This window comes from Molothrus aeneus, chromosome W (genome assembly GCF_037042795.1).
Source record: "Molothrus aeneus isolate 106 chromosome W, BPBGC_Maene_1.0, whole genome shotgun sequence".
NCBI lineage: Eukaryota > Metazoa > Chordata > Aves > Passeriformes > Icteridae > Molothrus > Molothrus aeneus.
The window spans coordinates 10,700,801-10,728,480 of NC_089679.1; the positions used below are offsets into that span (position 1 = coordinate 10,700,801).

A 27,680-nucleotide genomic window follows, 5' to 3' on the forward strand; every position below is an offset into this window, starting at 1 on the left:
ATCTGAGATTTGGAACACCAGACACAGCCTTTTCCCACTGGATTCCCAGAAGAGCAGCTTTCTTTTCCACTGGATTCCCAGAGGAAGACCAGGCCCATCTACTCCACCACTAGACCTTCAGAGGAAAACTACACCCTTCTACAGGATCACTGCAGCCACCACTTATTCAGACTGCTACCAACACCCTGACCAACAGGGTGTCAGTTCATATTTTGACTCTGTCAGTGTTGTTTTGTATTACTGCATTTTTATTTTTATTTTTCCTAATAAATAACTGTTATTCCTATTCCCATATCTTTGCCTGAGAGCTCCTTAATTTCAAAATTATAATTCAGAGGGAGGGGGTTTAACATTTTCCATTTCAAGAGAGGCTCCTGCCTTCCTTAGCAAACACCTGTCTTTTCAAACCAAGACAGATTTTGGCACCCAACGTGAGGCATGAGGGCATCTACAGAAAAAGGGTGAAAAAGGAGTAACAATTCTTGAGTAACCTAATTTTTGTGTGCTGGATATAGAAATCTCATTAGGTATCGCCATGTGGTCTAGCTTACCCTGGTTTGGGTGGCATGTGGTCGTGGCTATATTTCTCCCATTTGCAGCCCCTTATCTAAACATGGGTCCTATAACTTCAGGCTACTGTGGCTGTTATCCAGTTTGCTTTATGGGTTAATGAGGTGAGGAATTAATAGATTTTTAAGTTCCTCTGGAAGGTGGGCACATCGATTCAGAGCTATCATACACTAACTATATGTTTTTGGGGTTACTTTAATAATGGTACTTACTGTGAGGAAATTACACTGGGGGAAATTTTCTCCCAACCCTTCAACCAGCTCTTTGGGTCTACCCCACCAGTTTTTAAAGGGTTCAAATCTTCTCTAAATGCTAATGATTTCATACAGTGGTTGGTGTTGCTGATATGTCTGTTAAGCCTGTTCATTTTAGCATTCAGAGATAAGGGAAGATTGACTTGGATAACCACCCTGATACCTACCCCAGAGAATAGGGATGTTGCCCCAGAACCTGACACTGCCCCAGAGACTAGGGATGCTGCCCCACTGCCTGACCCTGCCCTGCAGCCCACCTCAGAAATGAACCACCCAGACTGGGGCTCTGGTGAAGGAGATATGCAAGATGGGCCAGATGCTGAAGAACTACATTTCCCCAGCTGGTGAGAAACCCTCTCCCTGCCTCGAAGAGGGAGAGTCTGATGGTGCAGCAGTGGAACCCACAGACATTACAACTACCCAGGTTCCAGCTGAACCACAGGGGCAGTCACAGCCAGCAGCAGTCACCCCCTGTGGAAACGAGGAAGTCTAAGATGAAATCAGAGCACCCAGATAATAAGGATAAGAAAGGAGGGCCCTCACAACCCGCAGGGGAGCCAACAGTTGAGATCATCACCGAGTCCCCGAGATATGAAATTCTCTGTAATCTGCACAAAGACATTGTACAATGGGGGCGTGAGGCTTATACAACCTGGTACAGGTGTGCAACTGGATGGTGGTGAGGCAAGGAATTTGGCACCCTTGACCCAGGACTCAGGTGTGAATCAGGTATTTGTAAGGGAGCCAGAGCCCCTTTCCCTCTGGGAGCAGCTTTTAATGAGTGCAAGTAAGAAGTTTGTCCACAGAGAGAGAATGCAGGAGTACCATCATAGAATGCGCTAGAAGACCCTTGAGTGTTAGGAAGGATGAAAGTTTGACAAGAAAGTCTCACAGATATTTATGCTTAGCAGAAAGATTTTTAAATGTAGAGTCTGATGAAGGAATAGACATGGAAGCAAGTTTTGATATAGAAGAAAAGAATTGCTGAGCCAGTCTTACTGGCTAACCAAGGAGGCAAAGGGTATGTTAGTTAGAAGGGGTTTTTATGGCTTAGAGCAACCCACCTCAAACAAGAAGATGTTTTTACCAAGCAGAAAGATAGCACAGGCAAACAAGTCAGCAAAGTTGCAAGTAGAAAAAAGGTCTCAGAATTTTCCACTGCAAGAAAACTGAAAAACAACTTCTAGCTTAAACTGTAATGTACTAACTTTGAGTGATTGGAGAATAGTAACATGAATATGGTAATTATAGTAGTTACGATAGGCTATAGATAATAGTTAAGGTATAGATTGGTTCTACTGCATTAAGATGCTAAGCAAAGAAAAGTATATAATGCATTGTAACCAAAACCAAAGGGTCTCCAGGCCTGCCTGCAGCTGGAGCTGACAGCTGTAGGCACAGGCTCTGTTGCCCACAACCCGGGACTGCTGTAACCTCTTGGATGGAATAAACTGCATTTTGGAGAGCCGCCTGGAGTCCTGCATCTCTCATTTAGGCTCTTACACTTGAGGAAGGGATCCAACAGCTGAGAGAAGTGGTGGTACTGGAAGTACTCTTTGAGAGGGATTGATGGCATGAAAATGACCCCAACAAGGTCAGGTGCACAGGGCAAATGTTGTGGAATCTGGCAAATCTAGGGCCATCTCAATACACCACCTTGATTGCAATGATTAATGCTGATAACAACTGATACAGTGGGTTCTGTCACCAACAAGCTTAGAAATTACAAGAGTATGATCAATGGCGTGATGCAGGCGCATGTCTCTGCTGTGATTAAGGACCTCAAAGAAGGGATGAGGGAGGTGGCGAAGGAGGAGGTGAGGAGGAACAGTTCCCATTTAGCACCAGTGCGAGTCACAGGCCCCAAAGTCACAGCCCAATGTCTCCCAGCTAGAGAGAGAGGGTGCACCTCACGAGCTGACCTGTGGTTCTTGCTGCGTGACCATGGGGAAAACATAGGAAGGTGAAAATGGGAAACCCACTTCTGTCCTGGCAGCATGGGTGCTTCAACTCAAGGAGAGAAACACTAACCAAGGGAGTTCCACTAAAGTGAAGGTAGCCTCAGCCTCCCATGACTGAGCTGCCGGGTATGATCTGTCAGATCCCCTTGAAGGAACCTCTAGTATGTATGCCCAGGAATAAAATTATACCCAGGGCTAGAGGGGCCCTGTGTCTAGCCAGGAAGAGGCACAGGAAAACCGGGTCTTTTAGATGGTGTGGATCTGATGGCCTAGCACATCAGAGCCATAAAAATATGAAGCATTCGTTGATACTGGTTCACAGTGTACCCTAATGTCATCGGGACATATGGGGGCAGAACCTGTTTCCATTGCCGGGGTAATGGAGAGATTGCAGCTATTGACCCTGTTGGAAGCCGAGTTGAGCCTGACTGGGAAGGAGTGGCAGAAACATCCTATTGTGATCAGCCCCAAGGCCCCATGTATTCTGGGCATAGACTTCCTCCGGAACGGCTATTACAAAGACCCAAAGGGTCTCAGGTGGGCTTTTGGAATAGCTGCTGTAGAGGCCGAAGACATTAAGCAATTGAACACATTGCCTGGACTATCAGAAAACCCATCTGCAGTAGGACTCCTGAAGGTGGAAGAGCAACGAGTACCAATTGCCACCTTGACGGTGCACTGCTGGCAGTATTGGACGAATCGAGATGCCTTGATCCCCATGCACAAAATGATCTATGAGCTGGAGAGCCAAGGGGTGGTCGATAAGGCCCACTCACCCTTCAACAGTCCCATTTGGCCTGTACACAAGTCTGACAGAGAATGGAGATTGACTGTGGACTATTGTGACTCGAATGAAGTGACTCCACCGCTGAGCGCTGCTGTGCTGGACATGCTGGAACTCCAGTACGAGCTGGAGTCCAAGGCAGCAAAGTGGTACGCCACTATTAACATTGCTAACACATTTTTCTCCATTCCTCAGGCAGCAGAATGCAGGCCTCAGTTCGCTTTCACCTGGAGGGGCATGCAGTACGCCTGGAACCGACTGCCCCAGGGGTGGAAACACAGCCCCACTATCTGCCATGGACTGATCCAGGCTGCACTGGAAAAGGGTGAAGCTCCAGAACACCTGCAGTATATTGATGACATAATTGTGTAGGTTTCTTGGTTTAGGGCAAATTTGGGAGAGAACTCTTAAAGGGGTTTTTTTAGAAAAGCAGATTTAATTGAAAGTCTGCCCATGTCCCCAAAAGTAAAGCCAATAAAGAGCACCAAAACAATCAGCAAGTAGACCAAGCTGCAAAAATAGAAGTATGAAAAATAGATTAGCAACACAAAAAAAAGTTATTCCTAATTCAATAAGCCCATAATACCTCAAGTCATCAAAGTAGAGATACCACCTATAAGTAAGCACGAAACCAAAAAGTGAATTTAACCATAGACAGTATTTCTCAAGTTATCCATGACTGTAAGATGTGTGCTACCATCAAACAAGCCAAGCGAATAAAGCCCCTGTAATATAGTGGACAGTAGTCCAAATACAAGTATGGAGAAGCCTGACAGATTAACGACATCACACTGCCCCAGACATGCCAAAGCAAGCCTTACATACTCACAATAATAGAAGCCACCACAAGATAGTTAAAAACTTACCCTGTGCCTCATGCTACAGCCCATAACACCATCCTAAACCGTAAAAAGCAAGCCCTTTAAAAGCATAGTTGTGGCAGTCATATTTTCTGGAAAAATCCCTTCGCCCAGGATTTTTCTCCTGGGACGCCTCAGAGAAAAAGGGAAACAATATTATCTCATTGTTTCTCCTGTGTTTTGCTGCGTTGGGATGTGTTTGGAGATTGTTTATCCAACAGGTGATTGTTTCATTGGTTTCATGTGAATTGTTTTGATTTAATGACCAATTACAGTCAAGCTGTGTTGGGGCTCTGGAAAGAGTCACAAGTTTTCATTATTATCTTTTTAGCCTTCTGTAAGTATCCTTTCTCTATTCTTTAGTATAGTTTAGTATAGTATTCTTTAATATCATATAGTATCATAAAATAATAAATTAGCCTTCTAAGAACATGGAGTCAGATTTATCATTCCTTCCTTTGTCTGGGAACCCCACAAATATGATACATAGTACCCCTGAGAGGATTGAGTCAGACAACAAGACTCATTTCAAGAACAGCCTTATCAACACCTAAGCTAGGAAACATGACATTAAATGAGTATACCATATCCCCTACCATACACCAGCTACAAGAAAAGTAAAGAGGTACAATAGACTATTAAAAACCACCTTAAAAGCATTAGGTAAGAAATCTTTCAAAAATTAAAAGCAACATCTGGCAAAAGCCACCTAGTTAATTAACAACCGAAGCTCTACTAACCGAGTAGGCCCTGCCCAATCTGAACCTTTACATAGAGTAAACAAAGTCCCAGTAGTACATGTCAGAAGTTTGTTAGAGAAGACAGTTTAGAGCAATTCTGCCTCAAGTACAGACAAACCCATTCGTAGAGTTGACTTTACTCAAGGACCAAGTTACACATAGTAAATAATACAGAAAGATAAAAGAACACGATGTATACCTCAAAGAAATCTGATTGTTGAGTAAAAACTATATATAAATATCACTGTTTTCTGAATGTTACTGCCATTGTCTGTGTATAACTGTATATTAGATGTATAATATATATGCCTATAAAGTTAAAATATATATTAAATTTAGTAGCAAGCTAACAATATGGGGATAAGGGGTGGAATGTCCTGAGTTAACTATATAATATTTTATCCCAAATCATCTGTTCTGTTTATGCTAAATAATAAGTTTTACACCTTTAAGACTTATTCCAGAGAGTAAAGGAGAAAGAGAAGAAGCGCGCAGTTTGTTTTCAGACATTGCACTCACTCCTCCACATTCCTACTCCTAGACTATTGTTGTCTACAGATAAACAAACAACAAGACAAAACTCTCCTTTGTTTTAGTTAATTTTAGCTAACTGAAACAAAAAAGTTTTCTAAACTGTAGGTTTTTTTCCCTTTTCTTTAAACTTGTTTAAACCTACTCTAGACTAAACACCCAAAAAAGCACCAGCAGCTCACACCTGTAGCCCACCGGGCCGGGCCTGGGCCGCGACATTTCCAGTGCCAGAGAAACTGATAAGAGACTGAGTGAGCCAAGCTACAAGCCAGGGAGGGGACTTTTCTGAGTTTGTCATCTCTTTTAAAGCAACAAGAACTTTTATTGTTTGATATTGTTTAGGTTTTATTGTTTAATAAACAGGTTTTTTCCACTATTCTCCAAAAAAGTATTTTTTCCCAAACCAGTTAAAGGAAAAGCCAATTAAATCTGCTTTTCTAGAAGAACCCCTTTAGGGATTCTCTCCCAAATTTGCCCTAAACCAAGACACATGCTTATTTCTCCCCTTGTAGAGTGAAGCATCTTGTCTCCCTTATAAGGGCATCAAGTATTAATATTTGTGTGGCAAAACATACAGACGGCTCAAGAATTAAGAATATCTACTTTCATTACATATCTGATGATGATTTATATAAATGCAGCATAAGTAGCTTCCAACAATTATTTCTGTAAATACAGAAGAGAAAAATTTTGCTTTTCCTATGATTACTTCCCATTAGAAGTCCCTACCCCAGAGAAGTTATCTAATACAACTCCCCTTTCCTGAAAGACGTTCACAGCATATCAGACAATATTTCCACACCACCACACCCAGTCTACATCATTCAGAATGTAGCCCCGGCCACCACCCTGTAGCCACTACATCTGGGGGTGAGAGTCCAGTTAACAGCCCATGAAATGCCTTCTCACGGTCACCCCGAAAACACGTCAGCCCTACATCGCTCTCCCTAACCCCTTTCCCACCACCGCCGTCAGCCCCCGGTGCTAGGGCGGTCACATCCCAGTGACCCACCGGGCTCGACAGATACAGCTGGGCACTACCCCCAATGAAACTCAGACCCCATCCCCAACACTCTGAGCAGGAAACAGATCAGGACCAATCCCAAACTAAGGTGGCAGTCCAGCCCCAAAACTCCCCACCACTCCAATCAGGCCTCAACGGTCACCTGACTCCAGCCCCAGAGGACTGGCCGCTGTCAGGCGACCGTAGGCAGCCATATCCCTCAGCCGGAAATGGAGACTCCGTTGCTCAGCCCAACACACCTGCCCAGCACGCTACCCCCTGCAGCCCGACTGGACCGTGCACTCCGTGGAGCAGACAAGAGTCCCACTCCCTGCCACTCACCTTTGACTTTGCCGAAGGTACCAACGCCGAGCGTGTTGCCCAGGATATAGTGCCCAATCTTCACCCGGCCATGCTCATGCTTCTGTTTATCTGCCACTGCCACCGCCATCTTGAGCCTAGGGCCAAGCCTGCTCATAGACCGCGCCCGTGCCGCAGTACTAGCAGGGGAGGAGCAAACAAATAACGCTCATCAACCAAATTGGGAAGTGATCTCAGCACTTATCACTTTCCTGCCCTCCCCTGGGGCAAATCCTTGCTGGTGGGTGGGGGAGGGCTGGGTCAGCTCAGTGGCACCCTAAGGGGTGAGGCTTCTGCAGGTGGGCCCTGCTGGCAGGGCATAACGGCAGGATGGAAAGAACAGCCCCCGGAAACTGTGGGGCAGAGTGAGGGGGCTGGGGTGTTTTTATGCCACCTTCCCTGGGAAATATTGGAAATATGCACAGATTTCAGGACCGGGAGGGAAGGCAGTCATAAAGCGCTTCTCAGCAGCGGTGGCAGTTTCCCTCAGCTCTGGCGTGGTGCAAGGAGCTGACCTGGGCCCACTGGCGTCAGAAGTGGCACCGCCTGGAAGCTTAAGCTCCCTCGTATTCCTGGCTAGCACCGCAATCGCCCGCGAGGTCTGTGCCTGCAGGCAGTGGGAAGCTAGGGCTAAGCGCTCCCCACAATACGGCTTGTCCTTCCTGATGCTAAAGTGAGGAGATGTGTCGAACATAGGCATACTTTCAATTGAGAAATTGTGATAGTACAATGAGATTGCTAGGCTGTCTGCATTGTCACAGCCACGGGGTGCCATGCAATGTGCTGCTGCACACTGCAAGGCCTGCCTGTGGAGAGCATACAGCAGCTCTCACTGGGGTGGTGGCTTGTATTGATTTGCACAGCCTGGTTTTTGGTAATAGGGGACCACAAAGATGCCTCCTGTGAAAAGCTGCTGGAAGCTTCCCACCATGTCCAGCAGAGCCAATGGCTGATGGCTCTGAAGATGGACATGCTGCTGGCCAAAACTGGGCCAACAAGAGAGGCTGGTAATGCCTCTGTGATTAAATATTTAAGAAGAAAATTAAAACAAAAGTCACAGGATTTTGCTTTTAGTTAGAGATGAGGAGGAGGTGAGAACATGTGAGGGAAAACAACATGGTGACACCGAGGTCAGTGCAGAAGGAGGGGGAGAAAGTGCTCCAGGCTCCAGAGCCGAGATTCCTCTGCAGGCTATTGTGAAGCAGGTCGTCCACCCTCAGCCTTTGGGGTAGGTGCCCATGCCAGAGAGGGTGACTGGCTGGAGGAGGCTGTGATCCAGTGGAAGATCTGGTGGAGAGAGGGGGCCCCTGCTTACAGGATGGAGCAGCCTGTCCTTGGAGGACTGAACCCTGTGGAAGGAGAGACCCGCATCGCAGCAGTTCTGGGAGGACTGTCTGCCCATGGGGGGAGTTCACATTGCAGCAGGTGCGGTATGGCTGCTGCTCGTGAGAGTTGACCCACATCGGAGAAGTTCATGGAGAACTGTCTCCCATGAGAGGGACCCCACAGTCTCACAGGGGAATGAGACAGAGTGGAAATTATCCAGAGTAGAAATCCATTCCTATTTAGGTAAAAAGTACATCTTTGAATTAAGTCTGTAGCTTCTGAACATAGCTGTTTGGTCTGACTGCGCATTCTCGCAAAAAACCTATGTTCGAAGAAACTGCTTCAGCCGAAGGACAGAGATAACGGGAGACAGAGAGGCTGCGGGAGGCAGGACAGGGTGTCCCAGGAGTTCTTTTTGTGCTTTCTGATAAAAAACCACTAGCAGCAAGTGTAACGCGAAATCAGTAAAATGAATATTTATGAACCTGTTGTGAAATTCTATGCATATGGATTCGCAACGTAATATATGGTAGAAATAATTCATGCTATTAAAGAATGTATGTTATAAAGATTGTAAAATCCAAAACATGTCTCTGACCACATACAGGCGGCCGAGAAGCAGATGTCTATTCAGATTCCAAAGAATTCCCAGACACAGATAAGATAACGATCAATGCTTTAGCGTAAGAATAGACGCTTCCAGGATGATGATCACCATCACCGGTATCTCCAGTCATCAGAAACCGCCTAAGAGGATCATCGCCCTGCCGATTACATCAATCAAGATAGCCAGCGAGCCAGAACTATACATCATCTGAATACATGGCTTCCCCGGAGCCCATCAACGCTGACTATCCACCTGGACACAATCTTTGTCCAGCTCTGCACACTGAAAGAAACAGCGATGAATGTGAAGAGTTACAAAAGAAATTGGGGCTCTTTCGCCTCGGGCACAATAAACTGTAGAAAACCTCACCGCAAGAAGTGGTTCTCGTGAATGGGGGGGATTCCGATGCGATAGAGGTCGGATCCAGGGTCACCCAGCGCTGATCCCAGGCTCGACGCTGTCTCTTTGGCTGTGGTGGTTTCAAAGACCGTAATTCGGTCGTGCAGAAAGATTAAGAAATCTTTTTGCAATTTTTGATAATTTGGCTCACGATTGATCATTTATAAGAGTAAGGAAGATAAAAAGAGATCTGGAGTTCCCAGAGGTATGCATGTCCTTTTAAGGGGAAAGATCCCCACATGCGTCCAGTGCTGTAATACACATACCAGCTTTACAACTTTCACAAAAGTTGTGGAGTTTGTTTTCTTTTCCGCGATTCAGGGAGGACTCCTTTCCCAGAGAAAACCTCAGGTGACCAAAACTCCCACACTCTGTATCCCTGTGCTGTCGATGGGAAGGAGGGAGGGGCTGGGGGGAGAGGTGTTTTTAAGGGCTTATTTTACCTCACATTATCCTCTTCTGTTTCTGTTAGTAATAAATTTCTGTTTCTGTTAGTAATAAATTTCACTTTGCAACCTTAAGTTGAGCCTGTTTTCCCCTTGAAGTGTTTTCTCCCGATCCTTATCTCAACTCAGGAATCCGTCGTTTACTTTTTTTTTCTTTTCCCTCCTCCGCCCAGTGGTAGCAGGGGAGGGTGCTGGGGATTAGGTTTCTTTCCTTTTGTTCGTTTTTACTTGTAGAATTTTTTTCCCATTAAGTTGCTAGGAGACACTGACAACTGGGTACTTAAGACAACAAAGAAGTGGCCAAAGACTCAGGGGAGGAAGACATCTGGTTGAATCTCTCTTTTTGGGAGTTTCTTTTCGAGGGGCAGATACCGTGAGATTTGGGCAGGTAAAGGAGCGGGGGCAGCTACTAGGCACACTCTCGTTCTCTGTTTCGGAGCAGGACGGTCGAAGCTGCTGCTTAGGAAAAAGAATTCGCTGCCACCGCCATAACCCAGCCCGAAGCCTCTGCTCATGAGAGGAACAACTGAACTGGGACCTTATTATCACCTACCTCACTAAAAGAGGGACGCATCACCATCTATCTGCTCGGGTGCCCGGGAATCCTGAGCTCGCCTCTCCCTGCCCTGCTGGGAGCCGGGCCGCTGCTGCCCCGCCCCCCCCGGTTCTTCAGCACTGCTCTGGGTTTCTCCACGCTGTAGCTCTGCACCCCCTCCCCTGCCGGGACGTCCCGCATTTCCAGCTACCGCCGCGGAGCTTCTGATACATCTCGTCCACCACCCCGGGATTTTTGCTCATTCCTGCCGTTCCAGCTTGGTGCTCCTCAGAGTCCTGCTGGGGCATCGGGAGTCACCAGCGCCCCTGCCGTCTGTGACCGTAACTGCACCAAAGGGGAAAATGCCTGTGGCCGAGAAGGCTGTTACTGGGTTTGTGGTTCTGGTTGTTGTTAATGCCATAGTTGTTGTAGTTGATTTGCTTTGTTATACATACTAGTAAAGAACTGTTATTCCCATATCTTTGCCGGAGAGCCCCTTAATTTCAAAATTATAATAATTCGGAGGGAGGGGGTTTACATTTTCCATTCTAAGTGCAGCTCCTGCCGTCCCTAGCAGACACCTGTCTTTCAAACCTAGACAGAGAGTGAGCGAGTGACTCTTGTGGATGCCTGGCATTGGACCAGTGTCAAAACACAACATGGCTGAACACCCACATGCAGACAGGGTTTCAGGCACTAATAATGCAGTGTGTTGCATATGGTTAAAAAAGCATTTTTTCTAGTAATAGTCTTAAATATGATTCAGAGAACATTCAGTATTACTTGTTACAGTCATGAATTTAACAGAAAGTTGGAAAACAAATTTGGATCCCTGAAAAGTCTTTATGTGTTAAAGCATCCCCCTAACCTAATGTGACAAAATATTAAAACCCATCTGTTCATTACTATGGAATAAAAAATATGAAAGCTTTAATAAGAAATATGGTATGAAAAAACATTTCATAAAACATTACAGACTGTGTATGGTAATAGTTATGTACAGAATCACAGAATTTTAAGGGGTTGGAATGGACCTTAAAGATCATCTACTTCCATCCCCCTGCTATGGGCAGGGACACCTTCCACTAGACCAAGTTGCTCCAAGCCCCATTGAACCTGGCCTTGAACACTTCCAGGGATGAGGCATCCACAACTTCTTTGGGCAACCTGTTCCAGTGCCTCACCAGCCACACATTAAAGAATTTTTTCCTAATATCTAACTCAAATTTCCCCTCTTTCATTATGTACCCATTACTCCTTGTCCTATCACTGCAGTTCCTGATGAAGAGTCCCTCTCCAGTTCCCTGTAGCCCCTTCAGGTACTGGAAGTTGCTGTGAGGTCTCCACAGAACCTTTTCTTCTCCAGAATGAACAGCCCCAACTTTCTTAGCCTGTCTTTGTAAGGGAGGTGCTCCAGTCCTCTTAGCAACATTGTTAGTCCATCTCTGGATTTGCTCCAACAGTTCCATGTCCTTCTTATGTTAGAGGCACCAGAACTGTAGTCAGTACTCCAGATGGGGTCTCACAGGAGCAGAATAGAGGGGTAGAATCACCTCCTTCATTCTGCTGGCCATGCTCCTTTGGATCCAGCCCAGGATTCTGTTGGTTTCTGGGCTGTGAGCACTTACTGCTGGCTCATGGTTTTTCATCACCCATCACCCCCAAGTCCTTCTCTGCAGGGGTGCTCTCAATCACATTTCCCCCCAACCTGTAGGTGTGCCTGGGATTGCCGTGACGCAGGTGTAGGATCTTGGACATAAAGGGGGCTGATCTAAAGTACCAGTGAACACTATGCAGAGGCTCAATTCTAACTCATAATCCTCAAGTTAAGATTATTATAACAAGATCTCAAAAGATCATTTATATACTGAAAAATCATTGAGGCAGTCAACCTTTCAACATTTAACAAAACACTACAAAGAACTGAAGCACTTCAGAATCTATATCTAGTAAAGCTTTTAGTCCAAAAATGACTGACATGTAATAGTGAGCTACCTAATCTCTTTTGAATAGGTTTAACATAACCCACATTAACTGATCTCCTGCCCCTCACCAAGAATTTTAAAGGAGATTAAAATGCAGCAGCTGTCAAACTGTTCATAAAATTCATTCTTGGTATAGGTAAAATTCCCCCTGAAAGGAAGTGCGTAAGTTTTTAAAGTGACTGCAAGCCATTGCAAGTTTCAATCAGTATTACCTTGATATGTTGTATATTATATAAATGCTCATTTTTCAGCAGTGTGATCCAGCATAATATAATTTAGGCTGAAGAGCTAACAGATAACAGCAGCAAATAGCTAATCACTTGCCTTTGCAATATTATGTTTGTGGGTCAGCATAACAGGCTGTGGGATGATGACCAAGAATCCAGGCAAGGGCTAAGACTTACTATCTATCTGCAGCCCACACTGCATTCCCTCTATGTTATCTTTGTGGATGGATATCTGTGTAGCTGACATCAAGAAAGGATGAGTTGGCTAAAGAAGGTCCTGTGGAGATAGGATGTTCTTGTTTTGGCTCAAACTAACAGCACAGGACAGAACAAAGTCATATGACTGGAACTTGACACCATGGCCAAAAAAGTAACTTTTGCCTGATTAAGGGTCATTGAAATGCACATCCTTGCATATGCTAATAAGCTTAATGAAGTACATGGTACCACATATATAACAATACTCAACTCTCAACTTAGATCATGCTATACGTTGCATAGGAGGAGGAAGATAATATAGGGCTATATATAAGGAGGGTAGAAATTTCACTTAGTGAGGAAGATGCAAAAAGACTTTGGACACAGTCGATGGGCTACTCTCCTCTCCCCTCCCTCCTCCCAAGCAGGGACACCTTCTTGATAAGGTTTTGTGTACGATTATTATTACTCAGGTTAACACAATATTATTATTCCAAATCTGTATTTCTGTTGCTTCAATTTACCCCATTATTCGTGAATCTGTGATCGATCACAAGATTCTTATTGAATGCAACCAGAGCTATAGGATCAGACTGGTAAACTGCACTATTTATAAATCTGTGCTCATGGAAGTTCCTATTGAACAGGACCAGACCTATAGAACTGAATTGGTTCTAATCAGAAATTAAGCCCAGCCGCACCCAGCCCCTCTGATGTCTCTGACCAGCTAGAATGCAAGTGGAGTTATTTTCTGCCAAATTTCTTACTCTTAATGCAACACAGGCTGCTCAAAACAAAAAACCCATGTTACACAAAGAACATCAAATAAGACTTTGCAAAGCAAAGGTTTTCATTCCCACCCATAGTCAGAACACCTGCCATCCAACAGTACTGTTGTTCAAAAAGCCTTTAGTGCCTTGCTGACCTGTTTTAAGATGCTCTGAGGGGTTATTCTCACTCTGAGAGTAACAAAAAGACATTTATGATTACTTCCTCTTACATTTGTTTCCCACTATATAATCAAACAACACATTTTAGATGAATTCTTGAGCCCTGTGAATACATAGATGTGCAATATGTACAAAATGTATTTTTAAGTTAACAGCTTTGACACCACTTACTTTCAATCTCTCAGGACCAATTAAAAGCAGAGTACAATATATTTGTTACATGCTAAGAGAACAGCAGGACAAGATTTCTCTTTTTGTTTACAAACAGCTTAAGTAGATACACTCAATTATCCTAAAGTATTAACTATACTTCATTTAAAATATAAGAAAGTGCAGTCAAGGGCACTCTAATTTCAAACCCGGCTGAAAATTTCTTCAGTGATCTGCACAAGCTGATACATTTGTGGACTGCTAATCCTTCAGTACTGACAAAGCAGTATGCTACTTCTATAAATTCATTATGAAACCAAAGGAATACTAGAACAGCCTCAGAAGCTTAAAATATTAGAAGTTTTTGATGGTTTGTTGGTTGTTTGGGGTTTGTTTTTTTTGGGGGGGGGGGAGGAAGAGAGGTGTGTGTTAAGCATTTTCTCTCAAAAGCATCTGAAATCCTCTAAAGCCTTGCAGGGATTACCATCTTCTAAATTTCCAAAAGTTTTACCTTACAATCACTTTTTTTAAAGCTGAGTTTGAAAGCTAGCTGAGTGACCCAGTAACACACCATGTAGAGTGCAAGTTTATCAGGTACCAATCCATAATTCAAATGTATCTCCAAGTCATGGACTTCTGTATCATACTACCTACCATTTAATGTTTTCACCCACCATAAAATCCTAGAATTATTTAGGTTGGAAAAGACCTTTAAGACTGAGTCACACTTAACCCAGCACTACCAAGTCCACCACAAAACCATGTCCCCAAGTGCCACATTCACATGTTTTTTGAACACTTCCAGCGATGGTGACTCCACCACTGCCCTGGGCAGCTTGTTTCAATGCCTGACCACCCTTTCAGTGAAGAAATTTTTCCTAATATCCAACCTAAACCTACCCTGATGGATCTTGAGGCCATTTTCTCTCATCCTGTCACTTGCTACCTGGGAGAAGAGCCCAACCCCCCACTCAGCTATAACTTCCTTTCAGGTAGTTGTAGAGAGCTATAAGGTCCCGCAGAGCCTCCTTCAGGCTAAACAATCCCAGTTCCCTCAACTGCTCCTCATAAGACCTGTGCTCTAGTCCTTTTCTAGTCCTTTCACTAATTAACTCTGATCTATTTGTGTGTCAACAATAACAAATCTCCAGTCCCTTAATGTCTGGCAGTATGTGTGCTCCAGACTTGGCAGTTTCTTTTAACCCAAGCAATGACCCACTAAATAGGCAATACTTTTGCAGGCTTTTCAGAGCCGCAAAACAGTGAACAATATCTCAGACTGGGAATCCCTCTTAAACTATTCCCTCCCAGAACAGCACTTAGAGCCATTATTCAATTACCATCTTTGCGAGTAATTCTGACTCTACATGCTAGGACACAATGAAACTCAGTCCATAGTGCCAATATTTCATTTCTCTTGCAGGAAAGGTGAGTAAAATACAACCCTCTTTTTAAATTCAGCACAGAGATGATGGCCCTTTTCGAGGTGGAGGTGCTATTAAATGAAAAGTCAATTAAGGGACTATTTATAATTAATTGCTTCAGTGCATACCATCAAGAATTTGTACATGTAAATACATGCATTTTCAGGAATCCCATGTGTAGTGGGTTTGCATGGCTAGGTTTTGGTAGCAGGGGGACTACAGGGGTGGTGTCTGTGAGAAGCTGCTGGAAGCTTCCTCCATGTCCAGCAGAGCCAATGCCAGCTGGCTCCAGGATGAATGGGCAGCTGGCCAAGGCTGGGCCAATTAGAAATTGTGGTAACACCTCTGTGATAACATATTTAAGAAGAAAAAGAAAAAAAGTTCTTGTGCAGATGTAACTGTGGCCAGAGAAGAGTGGAGTGAAAATGTGAGAGTAACAGCCCTGCAGACACCAAGGTAAATGGAGAAGGAGGGACAGGAGGTGCTCCAGGTGTTGGAGCTGAGATTTCCTTGCAGCCCATGGTGAAGACCATGGACAAAAATTCCCCCCACAAAAACCAAAATAACATAATCATAACACAGAACAAAAATGGACAACTTACACAAAATCCACCCCTTGTCCCTTTGCCACAATTACAGCAATTCCCCATGATCATTCTACTCTCTTAATATTGTTCAGTACTTGTTTTGCCCATTACCTCTCTCAATTACTATCCTTATCTCAAAATCCTCATGATCTGAGTGATGGCACCAAAAAGACTGTAGTGGGTTGACCCTGGCTGGATGCCAGACACCCATCAAAACCTCTCAATCACTCCTGTTCACAGCTGGACATGGGAGAGAAAATATAACAAAGGATTCATGGGTTGAGACAAGGACAGAGAGATCACCCACCAAATACCATCATGGGCAAAACAGACTCAAATTAGAGAAATTAATTTAATTTAATTTATTATTAACAAAATCAGAGCAGGATAATGAGAAGTAAAATAAGACTTTAAAAGCACCTGGATATGGGTAATGGTGGTTATGACTAGTTCATCACACATGGTTCCTGCTGCTGCTCAGGGAGAGGAGTCCTTCCCCTGCTCTAATGTGGGGTGTGGGGGATGGGTCCCGCCCACGGGAGACAGTTCTCCACGAACTTCTCCAGCGTCCTTTCCACAGGCAACAATCCTCCCCAAATTGCTCCCACGTGGGTCCCTCTCCACGGGGTGCAGTCCTTCAGGCACAGCCTGCTCCAGTGTGGGTCCCCCATGGGGTCACAAGTCCTATCAGGAAACCTGCTCTGGCATGAGCTACTCTCTCCATGGATCTGCAGGTCCCTGCTCCAGCACGGGCCTCCCAGGGGTTCACAGCCTCCTCTCAGGCATTCACCTGCTCCAATGTGGGGCTCCTCCACCAGCTGCAGGTGGATCTCTGCATCCCCGTGGACCTCCGTGGGCTGCAGGGGCACAGCTGCTTCACCACGGGCTGCAGGAGAATCTCAGCTCCAGCGGCTGGAGCACATCCTGCCCCTTGTCCTGGTTTTAAAAACTCACCGGGGAAAATAAGGCCACTCGAGCCGCCCCCTTTTCTATAACGTTGAAGTAAATACTAAGGAAGATTGAAGTCAGAGTCACAATTTACTAAAGAGGCTTGCAATAAACACAGCAGTAATAATAAATGATTGTACAAAAAGAAAATGGTATAACCAACAAAGGCAATATGAAGCCTGAAGCAATATGACCAAGGGTTCTGCAGTTTAACACCCTCCCTCCCCCGCTGCCAGAAAAAAAACAAAACAAAACCAAAATAAAAAAACCAACCAAACGCCCCCCCCCAGCCAAAGAAAACAAAAAACCAAACCAAACAAACAAAAAACCCCAACAAACGAACCGAAAATACAATGACTAAACAGACCCCCCAGAAGCTCGGTCGTCCAAGCCGAGTCGACTCTCCCTCCGCTGAGTTCAGTTCGGCACCAGGATCCTGCACCGCCTCTACCACCAGTCCACTGTGCTGGGGGTGTGTGTGGGTCGGTTCTGCTGCTTTGCTGCCTCTTCCCAATACCCCGCTGGACTCCTTTTTCGGCTCGGCTAGACTCAGCTGATATCGGCGCCGCCGTCTCTCCTCAGCCCTTCGTCCTGCAAAAACGTCCTGGAAGGACAGGAAAAGAGGGGAGAAACGGCAGAGCGCAGGGTGCCGGGGTCTGCAGGCCCCTTAGCTGAAGCGAGCCAGTCAAAAATTGCCACATTTGTTTCCGGCCGTGGCATTTTCCCCCTACCGGAACTACTCCCCCCAGCAGTGACGTGACTGGTATTAAATACACAGCGCTGAAAGCGTCACCCCTCCTTCTCCGCTGATCCTCCTCTTCTTCCTCCCTTTCTAATTGATGATATGGACCTGTAGCTCGCCTTGTTAATTTTTTTTTTCACTACTGGGGCAATAACTGTAATTGTTCTTTGTGTCCCTATCTCAGCCATTATTATCCTCAAATGCAGTTTGGGTTCCTGCCTCAACTACAGTCCTCTGAGAGTACTGAACTGTGGCTCAATAGGCACAGGCCAGGCCCCAGTACAGGGTGAGGAGCTGCTGGTTTTCGGTGGGGTAGGCAAGACACACTTCTATCAGTTGACAGGTCAGTTTGTCAGGGTTGATTACCTGTTCAGGTATAAAGTGCCAGGTAATGGGAGAACTGCCCTAGGAACCTGCCCAAATCCTTCCACCCACCCTCCCAGTCAGGAACTGGATGCCTCAGGGCAGATTTCAATATCTGCTCACCTTAAGTTTGTTTTCTCTTACATCAGGATGACACCAGATTCCATGAACTCCATAGTGTACCAATGGTATTAGCTAATATCGTTAACAGTATTAAGCAGTTTACATATGGATGAGCAATGACCATGGGAGGCTGCATTATAAAAGCCTTCACAGCAATCTCAGGCAGGCAGAGGGAGGTGTATTCCCTCATTGTCCACAAAAGGCAGTTCCCCCAGCATAACAAGGCCATCAGTGTAAGGGCAAAGCATAGAGCCATTGTTTGTGTTAGCATGTTTCCAAACTCAGCAAAATAGAGATAAGGAGTGCAGCTGACAAACTCCATGCCTCCCATAGGAGCTTGCTACTTGATAACTACTATTTACTATAGCATGATTTATATATTTATATAAATTTAACTGCACTTGTCTCACCCCACAGGTTGTGTGCCAAAAAAGGACTGTAGTGGGTTGACCTTGGTTGGTTACCAGGTGCCCACAAAGCTGCTCTATTGATCCCTTTCCCAGCTGGACAGGGGAGGGAAAATAAGATGGAAAACAACTTGGAGGTTGAGATAAGGCAGTTTACTAAAGCAAAAGCAAAAGTTTGTGCACACATGAGCAAAGAGAAAAAATAGATTTATTCTCTACTTTCCATTGGTGAGTGATGTTCAGACACTTCCTGGGAAGCAGGGCTTCAGCACGCAGAGTGGTTGCTCTGGAAGGCAAACACTGTAAAGTAATGAATACCCCCATTCTTCCTTCCTCCCTTAGCTTTTATATCTGAGCTGATGTCATATCCCTTTGGGTAATTTAGGTCAGCTGGTCTCGTTGTGTCCCCATCCAGGATCTTGTCCACTTCCAGCCCGTTGATGGGGGAATGTTGGAGAGACAGCACTGATGGTGTGCCAGTGCTGCTCAGCAGAAGCCACGACACTGGTGTGTTATCAGAACCTTTCCAGCTCCCAATGCAAAGCACAGCACTGGGAGGGCTGCTGTGGGGAAATGAACTCCAGCTCAGCCAGACACAATATATAATGTTTCACTGAAGTAAAACATGTACAAAAGATGACATTTTCTGGATAAGACAATTTATTTTAACAAATACAAGTATCTTTATGATGAACTGGAGGCTGCAACAGCTGCTCTCTTGGGCTTTGGCGTGGCTCCCTCATGGAATCCATTCCTACAAGTAGATATATGGTCATCATTTTTTGAAAGGCTGACTTTTGCTCCAAGTTATTTTCCAAGAAGCAATGTTTCAGATCAGGTTCACCAGCTTTTTTCAGCTTCTCTCAGTAATGCACTGAAATCACTATGGAGTTCATATGTTCAGTGGTTTTTCTTAAGAAACATAATTCAAAAACTGTTTGGAATAAGCAATATGGTTTTCTCTCTCTTCTGCTGAACTAAGTGACTTCTTCAAACAGGAAGATTTCATTAACTGAGTAAACATTGCAAGACTGAATTCGATACAGCACATCCACTGAAGGCATGCCTTACTTTATGTTCCTACTAAGCAGCTTGGCAAAAGATTTTGCATTTGTTAGCACTGAAGTGCAAGTCTTACAGAAATTGACCCCAAGCTTACTTTTGGAGATGACATTTCTACTTCAGCAACACTTGGTAGAAATCAGGCTGCAGTTGCACATTGTAAGGTGTTTCCTGGATGCTTCTGGGAAAGACTATGCTTACCAAAAAAACAGAGATGAATGGATCCCTCAAATACACCTAGGTCCGGGACTTAAAAGACTTACTTTTCACTATTAAATCCAATCTACATTTTTAGGAAAAGACTTTTGAATTGCTTGGGTTTTTTCATCCATCTTTCTGGTGTATCAGGCCAAAAGTTACAGAGCTGTGCTTTAGAACATGGAGGTCATACAAAAAGAAATTCTTAGCAAGTTTAACAGTACAGTACCTTTTAAGTACAACTCAAAGCTTTATAACAGATTTTAAAAACCTGTAACTCAGAATCAGATGTTACTTACTAATTGTACTCCAAATTAAAGAGCAACCACTGAAGTATTTAAATCCTTTTCTTGTGGGCAAGAAGGGATTAGAATGCGTTTCAAGAATTGTTTCTTAGAAAAATCCAACTTCAGTGCAACCATCAATTTCAGACTCCCAAAAAGAGGTAATGCTACACAAAGTATGCCTTTTCAAATGTGAGTGCTTTATTACAATACCCTCTGTGTTCTGTACTATCTACAATTAACAGAAACATCAGTTTGCTATACAGCCTATATTTTAACAATGAATGAGCTTTTTATAATTGGCAGTATATTCTTTTGCAGATATGACATCATTTATTTTCACAATATATTTTAAAAGAAACACCATACCTCATCAAGCATACTAAATAAGTGTTAACTTTGAATGATGAATTTCATAATTCAGTGAAATCCATTGAAGATGTCAGATTACACTAGTTTGTAATAAAATGTCGTACCTGAATCGACGGTAGACCCTTTTCAGGTGCCTCATGCGACCAGTACCAGTGGTGTTTCGTCTTTTAGCCTTTGCACTCCAGTTATCTAGAACACAGAAATAACTGTTATTCATCTACACCAAATAATTAGTTGCATGGTACATTTGAATAGCACAACTATTCAATTTCACGTAAGAAAAAAAATTATAAATTAAGTAAATTATTATTCAGTAATACTGCATATTAGCTGAAAAACAGTTAAATCAGTATTAATTTCAAAATATTTCCTAACACTGTAAGATGATACAGTATTCTTTCTTGGTTGGAAAAAAGCCAGATTATTGAAAACAACAAAAAAACACAAGTTTTTAAACTCAACTCTTACTTACAATTTCTCTTACGCTTAGCAGGGTAACCACATTTCCCACAGGTAGATTTCTGCAGATGGTATGCCTTGGACCCACACCGACGACACAAGGTGTGTGTCTTATTTCGTCGCTTACCAAATGATGATGTACCCTTTGTCTGAGAAATATTTCAAGACATTGCACATTGTAAATATCACTATCACTCAAAAGTCATGTAACTCAAAACACAGGCTTCTCTAAAAAACACTCTCAAATCACCAAGTTCAGTAAACATGGCAGAGGCACACTGATCTCTGAAACACTGACTCAGTTACTTTTATAGGTATCCTCCATTTTAAGAAACCAGTTTCTTACACTTCTCTTTGCCATTCCTATCCCCCTGCCCAGTGCTGAAATAAAATGAAGCCACCGAGTGGTTATCTCCAACTCCTTTCTCATCTCCCTCAAATTTATCGGTGATAAACAGTTAACTGCTTTTTCCTGAAGAAATGTATTTTCAGAGATTAACCATACACTCACAAGAGGCTTTGGCAATCAAACTCCCTCTTACTACGTTATCTGAAAAGCTTCCTCATCACTGGGAAGAGCGCTGTCCCGGCCAGGCCCGCAGCAAGCACGGAGGGGACCCCGAAGGAGATCCCGTGGTAGCACAGCCCCATACCCCATCGCTGCCTCTTCACCCAGGACGCGATGTCCCACGCTCCCACACAGGCCAGGAACGGGGCCTTCAGGCTCAGGTCCCAGCCTCGTCTCCCCGCAGCGCAGCCCCACCGCCGAGACCGGCCACAGCACGGCGCAGGGCCACCCCACGCCCCAGACGGGGCCCACGGCCTCACAGAGCCCGGCACGGCGGCGGATGATGACAGATATCGCTGCACTCAGGTCCCTGCACTCACCATCTTCTCCGGGGGTTAGCACCAAAGAGACTATGCCCCGCCCCGCTTCCGCTATAGTCCGGCAAGCGCTTCCGGAGACGTGCTTGGGACTGTTCGGTTGGGCATGGCGGAGGCATCCGGTTCGGTGGCCCGGCTGGATAGGCCCGGCCCGGCAGAAAGTAAGTGCTCTCCTTGTCTTAGCCGCACCTCAAATTGTACTCAGGAGTCCCCCCCCATGTGATGTCCCCTTCCCGCCGGGCCCGGACTACTGAGATAGGCAGGGTCCCTGAAAGCTGTGGTGTCGTGGGCGAGACCCTCGGGGGCCAGACCCCAAAGGTTCCTCGGTGACATCACACAAAACCTGGTGCTTATTAGGGCGACACAATATGTCCTAGGCCATGGTGCAACTGGTCCTGGAAATGATTAAGGGGTATTTATGTGTAAATTTAACACACCTAAGTTGCCTTATTAGGACATAATTTTTAACTCTTATGCATCCTCCCTGCAATAGTACCCATGCTGCTATTCACAGGTGCCTACAGCTCCACTTCAGGCTGCAGAATCAAGTCCTGGCCTTATTTCTACGTCAAGTGAAACCTATTTTCATGACTGAAATGAAAATTTCCCCTTCAGGGACAGGATATTTGTGGCTGTAATACATACTTTCAAAGTGAACTGCCTTAAAAAATAGGCACACTGTGCTTGTCAGTGTACCTCCCAAGCCCCACACATGCAAGGTGACAGTCTGCCTAAAGCATTGCAATGGACATCATTAATGTAAAATTGTTTTTTATTCAGATGCACCACTTAGATTCTTACATGCCAGCTGTTGTGGTTTAACCCCAGCCAGCAACCAACCCTCACACAGCTGCTTGCTCACTCCCTCATCGGTGGGATGGGAGTGAAAATCGGAAGGTTAAAAGCTAGAAAACTCATGGGTTGAGATAAAGACAGTTTATTAGGGAAAGTTTGAAAAACACATTCACTCTCCTGTGAAAATTAGTTTAATAAAGGACAATAGGAGACAAAGACAGTAAAGCTAAGATTGGCACTCAGCCAAGAGCACACCTTCACCTTCAGGGATACCCCTTAAATACCTTTTCCATTACATCAGCCTGTTGCATATTCATAGACCCTTATGCATATCCATAAGCTAGTTTACATATTCCAGGAACTATTTTACATGGCCCCTCCTCGGGTCTGCTTTTTTAGAGCATGTGTGTTTTTTGGCTGTGATTTTGGCTCCTTCTCCTTATCACTTCCAGTTTGGGCCTTGGTCCATACTTTCTTTGGACAGCAGATGCTGATAGTTGGCATATCAATAGCAGGGTCTTCATTACATGTTCAGTGGATGTTATCCCGACCAAACAGACAGTTCACTCATAACTATATCAGCTACCCCTACTACTATGTCTAAGTTTTTGTTAATAGCAGAAATAAAATCAAAGTTATTTTAACATTATACATATAACATTCATCCTAATATTTGCGAAAAGCCAACAACATAACATGTATTTATAACAGAAAGCCACACACGCAAGCAAAGCAAAGCAAGGAATTAATTCACTGCTTCCCATGGACAGGCATGTGTTCAGCCATCTCCAGGAGAGCAGGACCCCTTCATGGGTAACAGTTACTTGGGAAGTAAAATTTCATCACTCCAAATGTCCCCTCCTTCTTCCCCCCACTTTATATACTGAGCATAATGTCAAATGGTCTGGTATATCCCTTTGGTCACTTGGGGTCACCTGTCCCAGCTGTGTCTCCTCCCAACTTCCCACACACCCACACCCACCTCCCCCTCCTGCATCGTGGCCATACAAGGAGCAGCAAAGGCCTTGGCTCTGTGTAAGCCCTGCTCAGCAATAACAGAAACATCTCTGTATTATCAACTCTGTGTTCAGCACAAATCCAAAACAGCCCCATACCAGCCCTTGGGAAGAAAAATAACTCTACCCCAACTGAAACCAGTACACCAGCCTAACATGCAACTTCAGTAGACTCACAGTCTATAGACAATTTTATCTAAGAAGAGTTAATTTATCTTCACTTGTTTCCTGAGCATGGCATCCCACTGACTTCCTTTGGCACTGATTGATATGCTGGGAGGCTTTTGATTTCTGTTAAGGTTGAGGAATGGAGCAAAAAGTTATTTTTATTTTAGCTGCATTGTTTCCAGATACCCAAAGGTGTGCCCCAGGCTGTTCACTCAGCTCATTCATTTTGGTTGGCAATTTCTGTCCCTGAAATAACACCTAACAGAGGTTTTTGCTCATATTCATTTTACCTCATCTGAAAATCCAGACATTTAGTCCATCCACGGTCCCACTGTAGTTAAAGGAGAGAGATAAATACTGCCAAAGGGTAAACCATCCTATCTTAAATTATGTATCTAAACTAGGCTGGATAAATCATTCTTGGGAGGAGCCCTTCTCCTTCCATTAATTCTAACAGGAGCCTAGACAGCCCCCTTAGGCCAGGCTTAGATGGCTGAAGTTCGGTAAAATTAATTTTGCCCTGACTTAATGAAAATATTTTTATAGCAATTCTGTCTTTCTTACCAAAAATCAAATGAGAAAACTCAGTGTTCTGTGGATGAAATACCACACAGAAAAAATCTCCAATTAATTCAACGTATAAATACAGGCTGGACTGGGTCATATTTATCCCAGCAACCTTGCTGCGTGTCTTTTAACTGGTGCCTCCTTTCCTCTTTCTCATTAGATCTCAAAAATCTGGAAGATGCTGTGAAGACATTGGATAGATGCCATGGCAACAGCCTCCAAAGGAAGTACGTTGGTTTGTCTACCTGCAAGGACACACAGATTGTTCTCCTTTGTGGGATAAAAATAGTCTTGCTCATTTACATGTCTTCAAAACTGTTAGGAAAGATTTTTTTTTAATATCATCATGCCATTGTCTTTAGTATTCAGGAGCACTGGATACTTCTTAGGTAGGTAATGGGCAGGGATAGGGCTGATCCAGTACAATCCCAGAGGCTCTTAGCTGTAGTGCAGGTCATGGGTCACTGCCAATAGTGTTCTCCAGCTTACTCAAACCCCACACTTGTACTAGCAACTGCTGAATAGCACCAGCTTAAATTCAGCACTGGCTAATTCACCCTTCTGCTTCAATGTATAGGAAGTAGTCCAAACGATTTAGAAAGTGACACATTTGGGTTTCCGGACTGTCTTTTCAATGTAGGAAACAGCAGTCTGTTACTGCAGCTTGTGGTACCCACCAAAGCTACTCTATCACTCCCCTCCTCAGCTGGAATGGGGAGAAAGAATATAACAAAAGGCTCATGAGTTAAGGACAGGGAGAGATCACTCACCAAATCCCATCATGGGCAAAACAGACTTGACTTGGGAATATTAATTGAATTTATTACCGATCAAAATCAGAGTAGTGTAGGGGGACACAGTATGGGTAAATGAAGGTAATGTAGAATGTAATCTTAACCCCCAACGAGTTGCAGCTGAACCCTATTACTAAAGATTAGGAGCAGGCCGGATGATAACAGGCCACACCTGTAGCAAATAAGAACTAGTGGTACAAAAGAGTGGATTGGCGGGAACTGAAGTTAGAGGAGGCAGATGGCTGCTGCAAGGATCAGGAAAAGTTAGTGCTTAGAAGAGCTGCCTACAAGAAACATCGAGGAGATACAAAACTCTGAGGATATGGAACCCTTGCACCATCATGATAACAGAACTCTTGATATATAAGACAACAGAGTAGGATAAGAAGAAGTAAAACAAATATTAAAAAGACCTTCTCCCCACCCCTCCCTTCTTTCCAGGCTTAACTTTACTCCTGATTCTCTACCTCCTTCCTCCCAGCAGTACAGGGAGACAGGGAATGGGGGTTTTGATCAGTTCATTACATGTTGTTTCTGCTGCTGCTTCCTCCTCAGGGAGAGGAGTCCTTCCCCTACTCCAGTGTGGGATCCCTCCTACAGGAGACAGTCCTCCATGAACTTCTCCAATACAAGCCCTTCCCAAGGGCTTTTTTTTTTCACATACAAATCAAATTCAGTCCCATTGCAGCTTCCACCCAGCACTTTTGGTCCAGCCAGGTCCAGCAAGGGAGAAACTCTGTTGTGCCAGCAAATACTGTGATCCTGTTAAGCATTTAGATCAGGGTTTATTGAATAGTGTGGAAGTGGATGCCTTTTTGTATCCCCCAGCACTGTGTTCTGCCTCCTGTCCTATCTAGTTGGGGTTAAAAGATGGAAGCAAAATTGTACACTGGACATGCCCATAAATTTTTCTTATGTGACTCTGGGTTAGTAGTCCCTCTGCCTCAAGTTGACCCTCTCCAAGGCCCATGGACCTTCCTGACCTCCTTGCTCTACCATGACACCTTGATGGGTGTAATGGTTTTAAACTCAGCTGGAGATGAAACACCTCACAGTCACTCACTCAACACCACCCCCCCCCCCCCCGCCACTTACCCTCCACCACAGTGAAATGGGGAGGAGAATTGAAACAAAACTTGTAAGTTGGGATAAGAACTGTTTAATAATGGAAAATAAAGTAAAATACAATAATAATGGTAAATAATAATAATGTTGATAAAAAGGAAACAAACATGTGATGCACAATGCAATTGCTCACCACCCACTGACTGATGCCAGGCCCCCAGATCAGCCACCCTTCCAGGTAACTCCCCCCAGTTTATATACTGGGCATGACGTTATATGGTGTGGAACATCCCTTTGGTCAGTTTGGGTCCACCTGTCCTGGCTGTGCTCCCTCCCAGTTTCTTTTGCAAACCTCACTGGCAGAGCATGTGACAAAGAAGAAAGTCCTTGATTTAGGATAAACACAACTTAGCAAAAAACCAAAGCATTGGTGTGTTATGAACACCATTCTCAATCTGAATCCAAAACACAGCACTATAACAGCTACTGAGAAGAAATTAACTTTGTCCCAGCTGAAACCATGACAATATCTACCCCTTCTTCCATACCATTGATGTCTGCCAAGTTTCACAGCCCCCAATATGCCATCACCTTTCCTATTTATCTGTTTTGATAGATATACATACAGACATCATTCCCTTAGTCTATGGAAGACCTTTGTCAAAGGTTCATAAAATGTCCACACAAAAATAAAATTGTTGAATTCATTTAATCCATGACTGGCCTTCATTCTTGGTAACAGTTTTTCAAGCAGGAAAGATGGTGTGAGGTGTGGGATTGTTGCATGTTGCACATTTGAGTCATCTCTGATTCCAGTACTGCTGCACTTGTTCACTTTTATCAAAGTTCATTCTTCATTGATTGGTGTGAGTGTGACAGTCAGAGGGAAGTCAGGCTCCCGTCACTTGTGTTTAAGATTGATGCCATGAGGTGCTCAGTGAGGTAATGCACACATAGCCACCATACAAATGGTAATACACAGTGTTGGATAGTTAATAACATCATACAATTTAATTCATTGACTATTTTAACCCAGAATCAAATAGCTTTGAGGCACACACCAGACTTTTCCATCCTCCCTCATTACCCACCAAGTGCACCCAGGTTCTTGAGGAAAAGCAATCCCATGGATGGGTTTGCCTTTGCCTGAGGCAGTAATAACCCAGACTTTTCCCCAGCATGATTTTAATGTGCACTACAGGAACTTTATCCCCTTCCACAGTACATAAAAGTTTTGATTGGGCAGGGCCAGTCCAATTGGCAGATCCTCTGTTGTTGACTAACCAAGTGGCCTTTGCTAAATGTGTGTCACAATCTTTGAAGGTCCCACCAGCCATTGCTCTCAGTGTAGTCTTTAACAGTCCATTACATTGTTCAATTTTTCCAGAGGTTGGTGCATGATAGGGAATGTGATACACCCACTCAATGCCATGTTCTTTAGCCCAGGTGTCTGTGAGGTTGTTTCAGAAATGAGTTCCATTGATTCAATTCTTTCTGGAGTACTGTGTTGCCATAACACTTGCTTTTTAAGGCCC

The 27,680-nt window shown here is 44.3% G+C and overlaps 2 protein-coding genes and 1 non-coding gene across 7 annotated transcripts in view; all 3 read right to left on the minus strand.

The window, feature by feature from the left end:
- The window catches only part of LOC136568526 (5'-AMP-activated protein kinase catalytic subunit alpha-1-like), a 74,588-nt gene extending 53,690 nt beyond the window's left edge, over positions 1-20,898 (minus strand). Inside the window, exons 1-4 of one of the 5 annotated variants that reach the window (XM_066568539.1) lie at positions 20,869-20,898; positions 20,501-20,585; positions 17,213-17,449; positions 7,046-7,203 (exon numbers count right to left, since the gene is read on the minus strand). In XM_066568539.1, the coding sequence (XP_066424636.1) occupies positions 7,046-7,181 (136 nt within the window). In that variant the 5' untranslated portion in view covers positions 7,182-7,203; positions 17,213-17,449; positions 20,501-20,585; positions 20,869-20,898. Of the gene's footprint in view, positions 1-7,045; positions 7,204-9,365; positions 10,446-17,212; positions 17,450-18,699; positions 19,002-20,500; positions 20,586-20,868 lie in introns of those variants that run through there. The other 4 variants (XM_066568540.1, XM_066568538.1, XM_066568537.1 and 1 more) reach the window with 4 other exon arrangements.
- Positions 19,118-21,852, minus strand: LOC136568527 (large ribosomal subunit protein eL37-like). Its single transcript, XM_066568542.1, has 4 exons — positions 21,744-21,852; positions 20,869-21,004; positions 20,501-20,585; positions 19,118-19,234 (listed from the first exon to the last, which is right to left on the minus strand). Exons 1-4 carry the CDS (start codon positions 21,744-21,746, stop codon positions 19,165-19,167), a joined length of 294 nt encoding a protein of 97 aa, XP_066424639.1. The 5' UTR covers positions 21,747-21,852; the 3' UTR covers positions 19,118-19,164.
- On the minus strand, positions 19,336-19,416 carry LOC136568575 (small nucleolar RNA SNORD72). The gene has a single exon (XR_010785262.1). It is a non-coding gene; the product is annotated as a small nucleolar RNA SNORD72 (small nucleolar RNA).
- Positions 21,853-27,680: the final 5,828 nt, after the last annotated feature.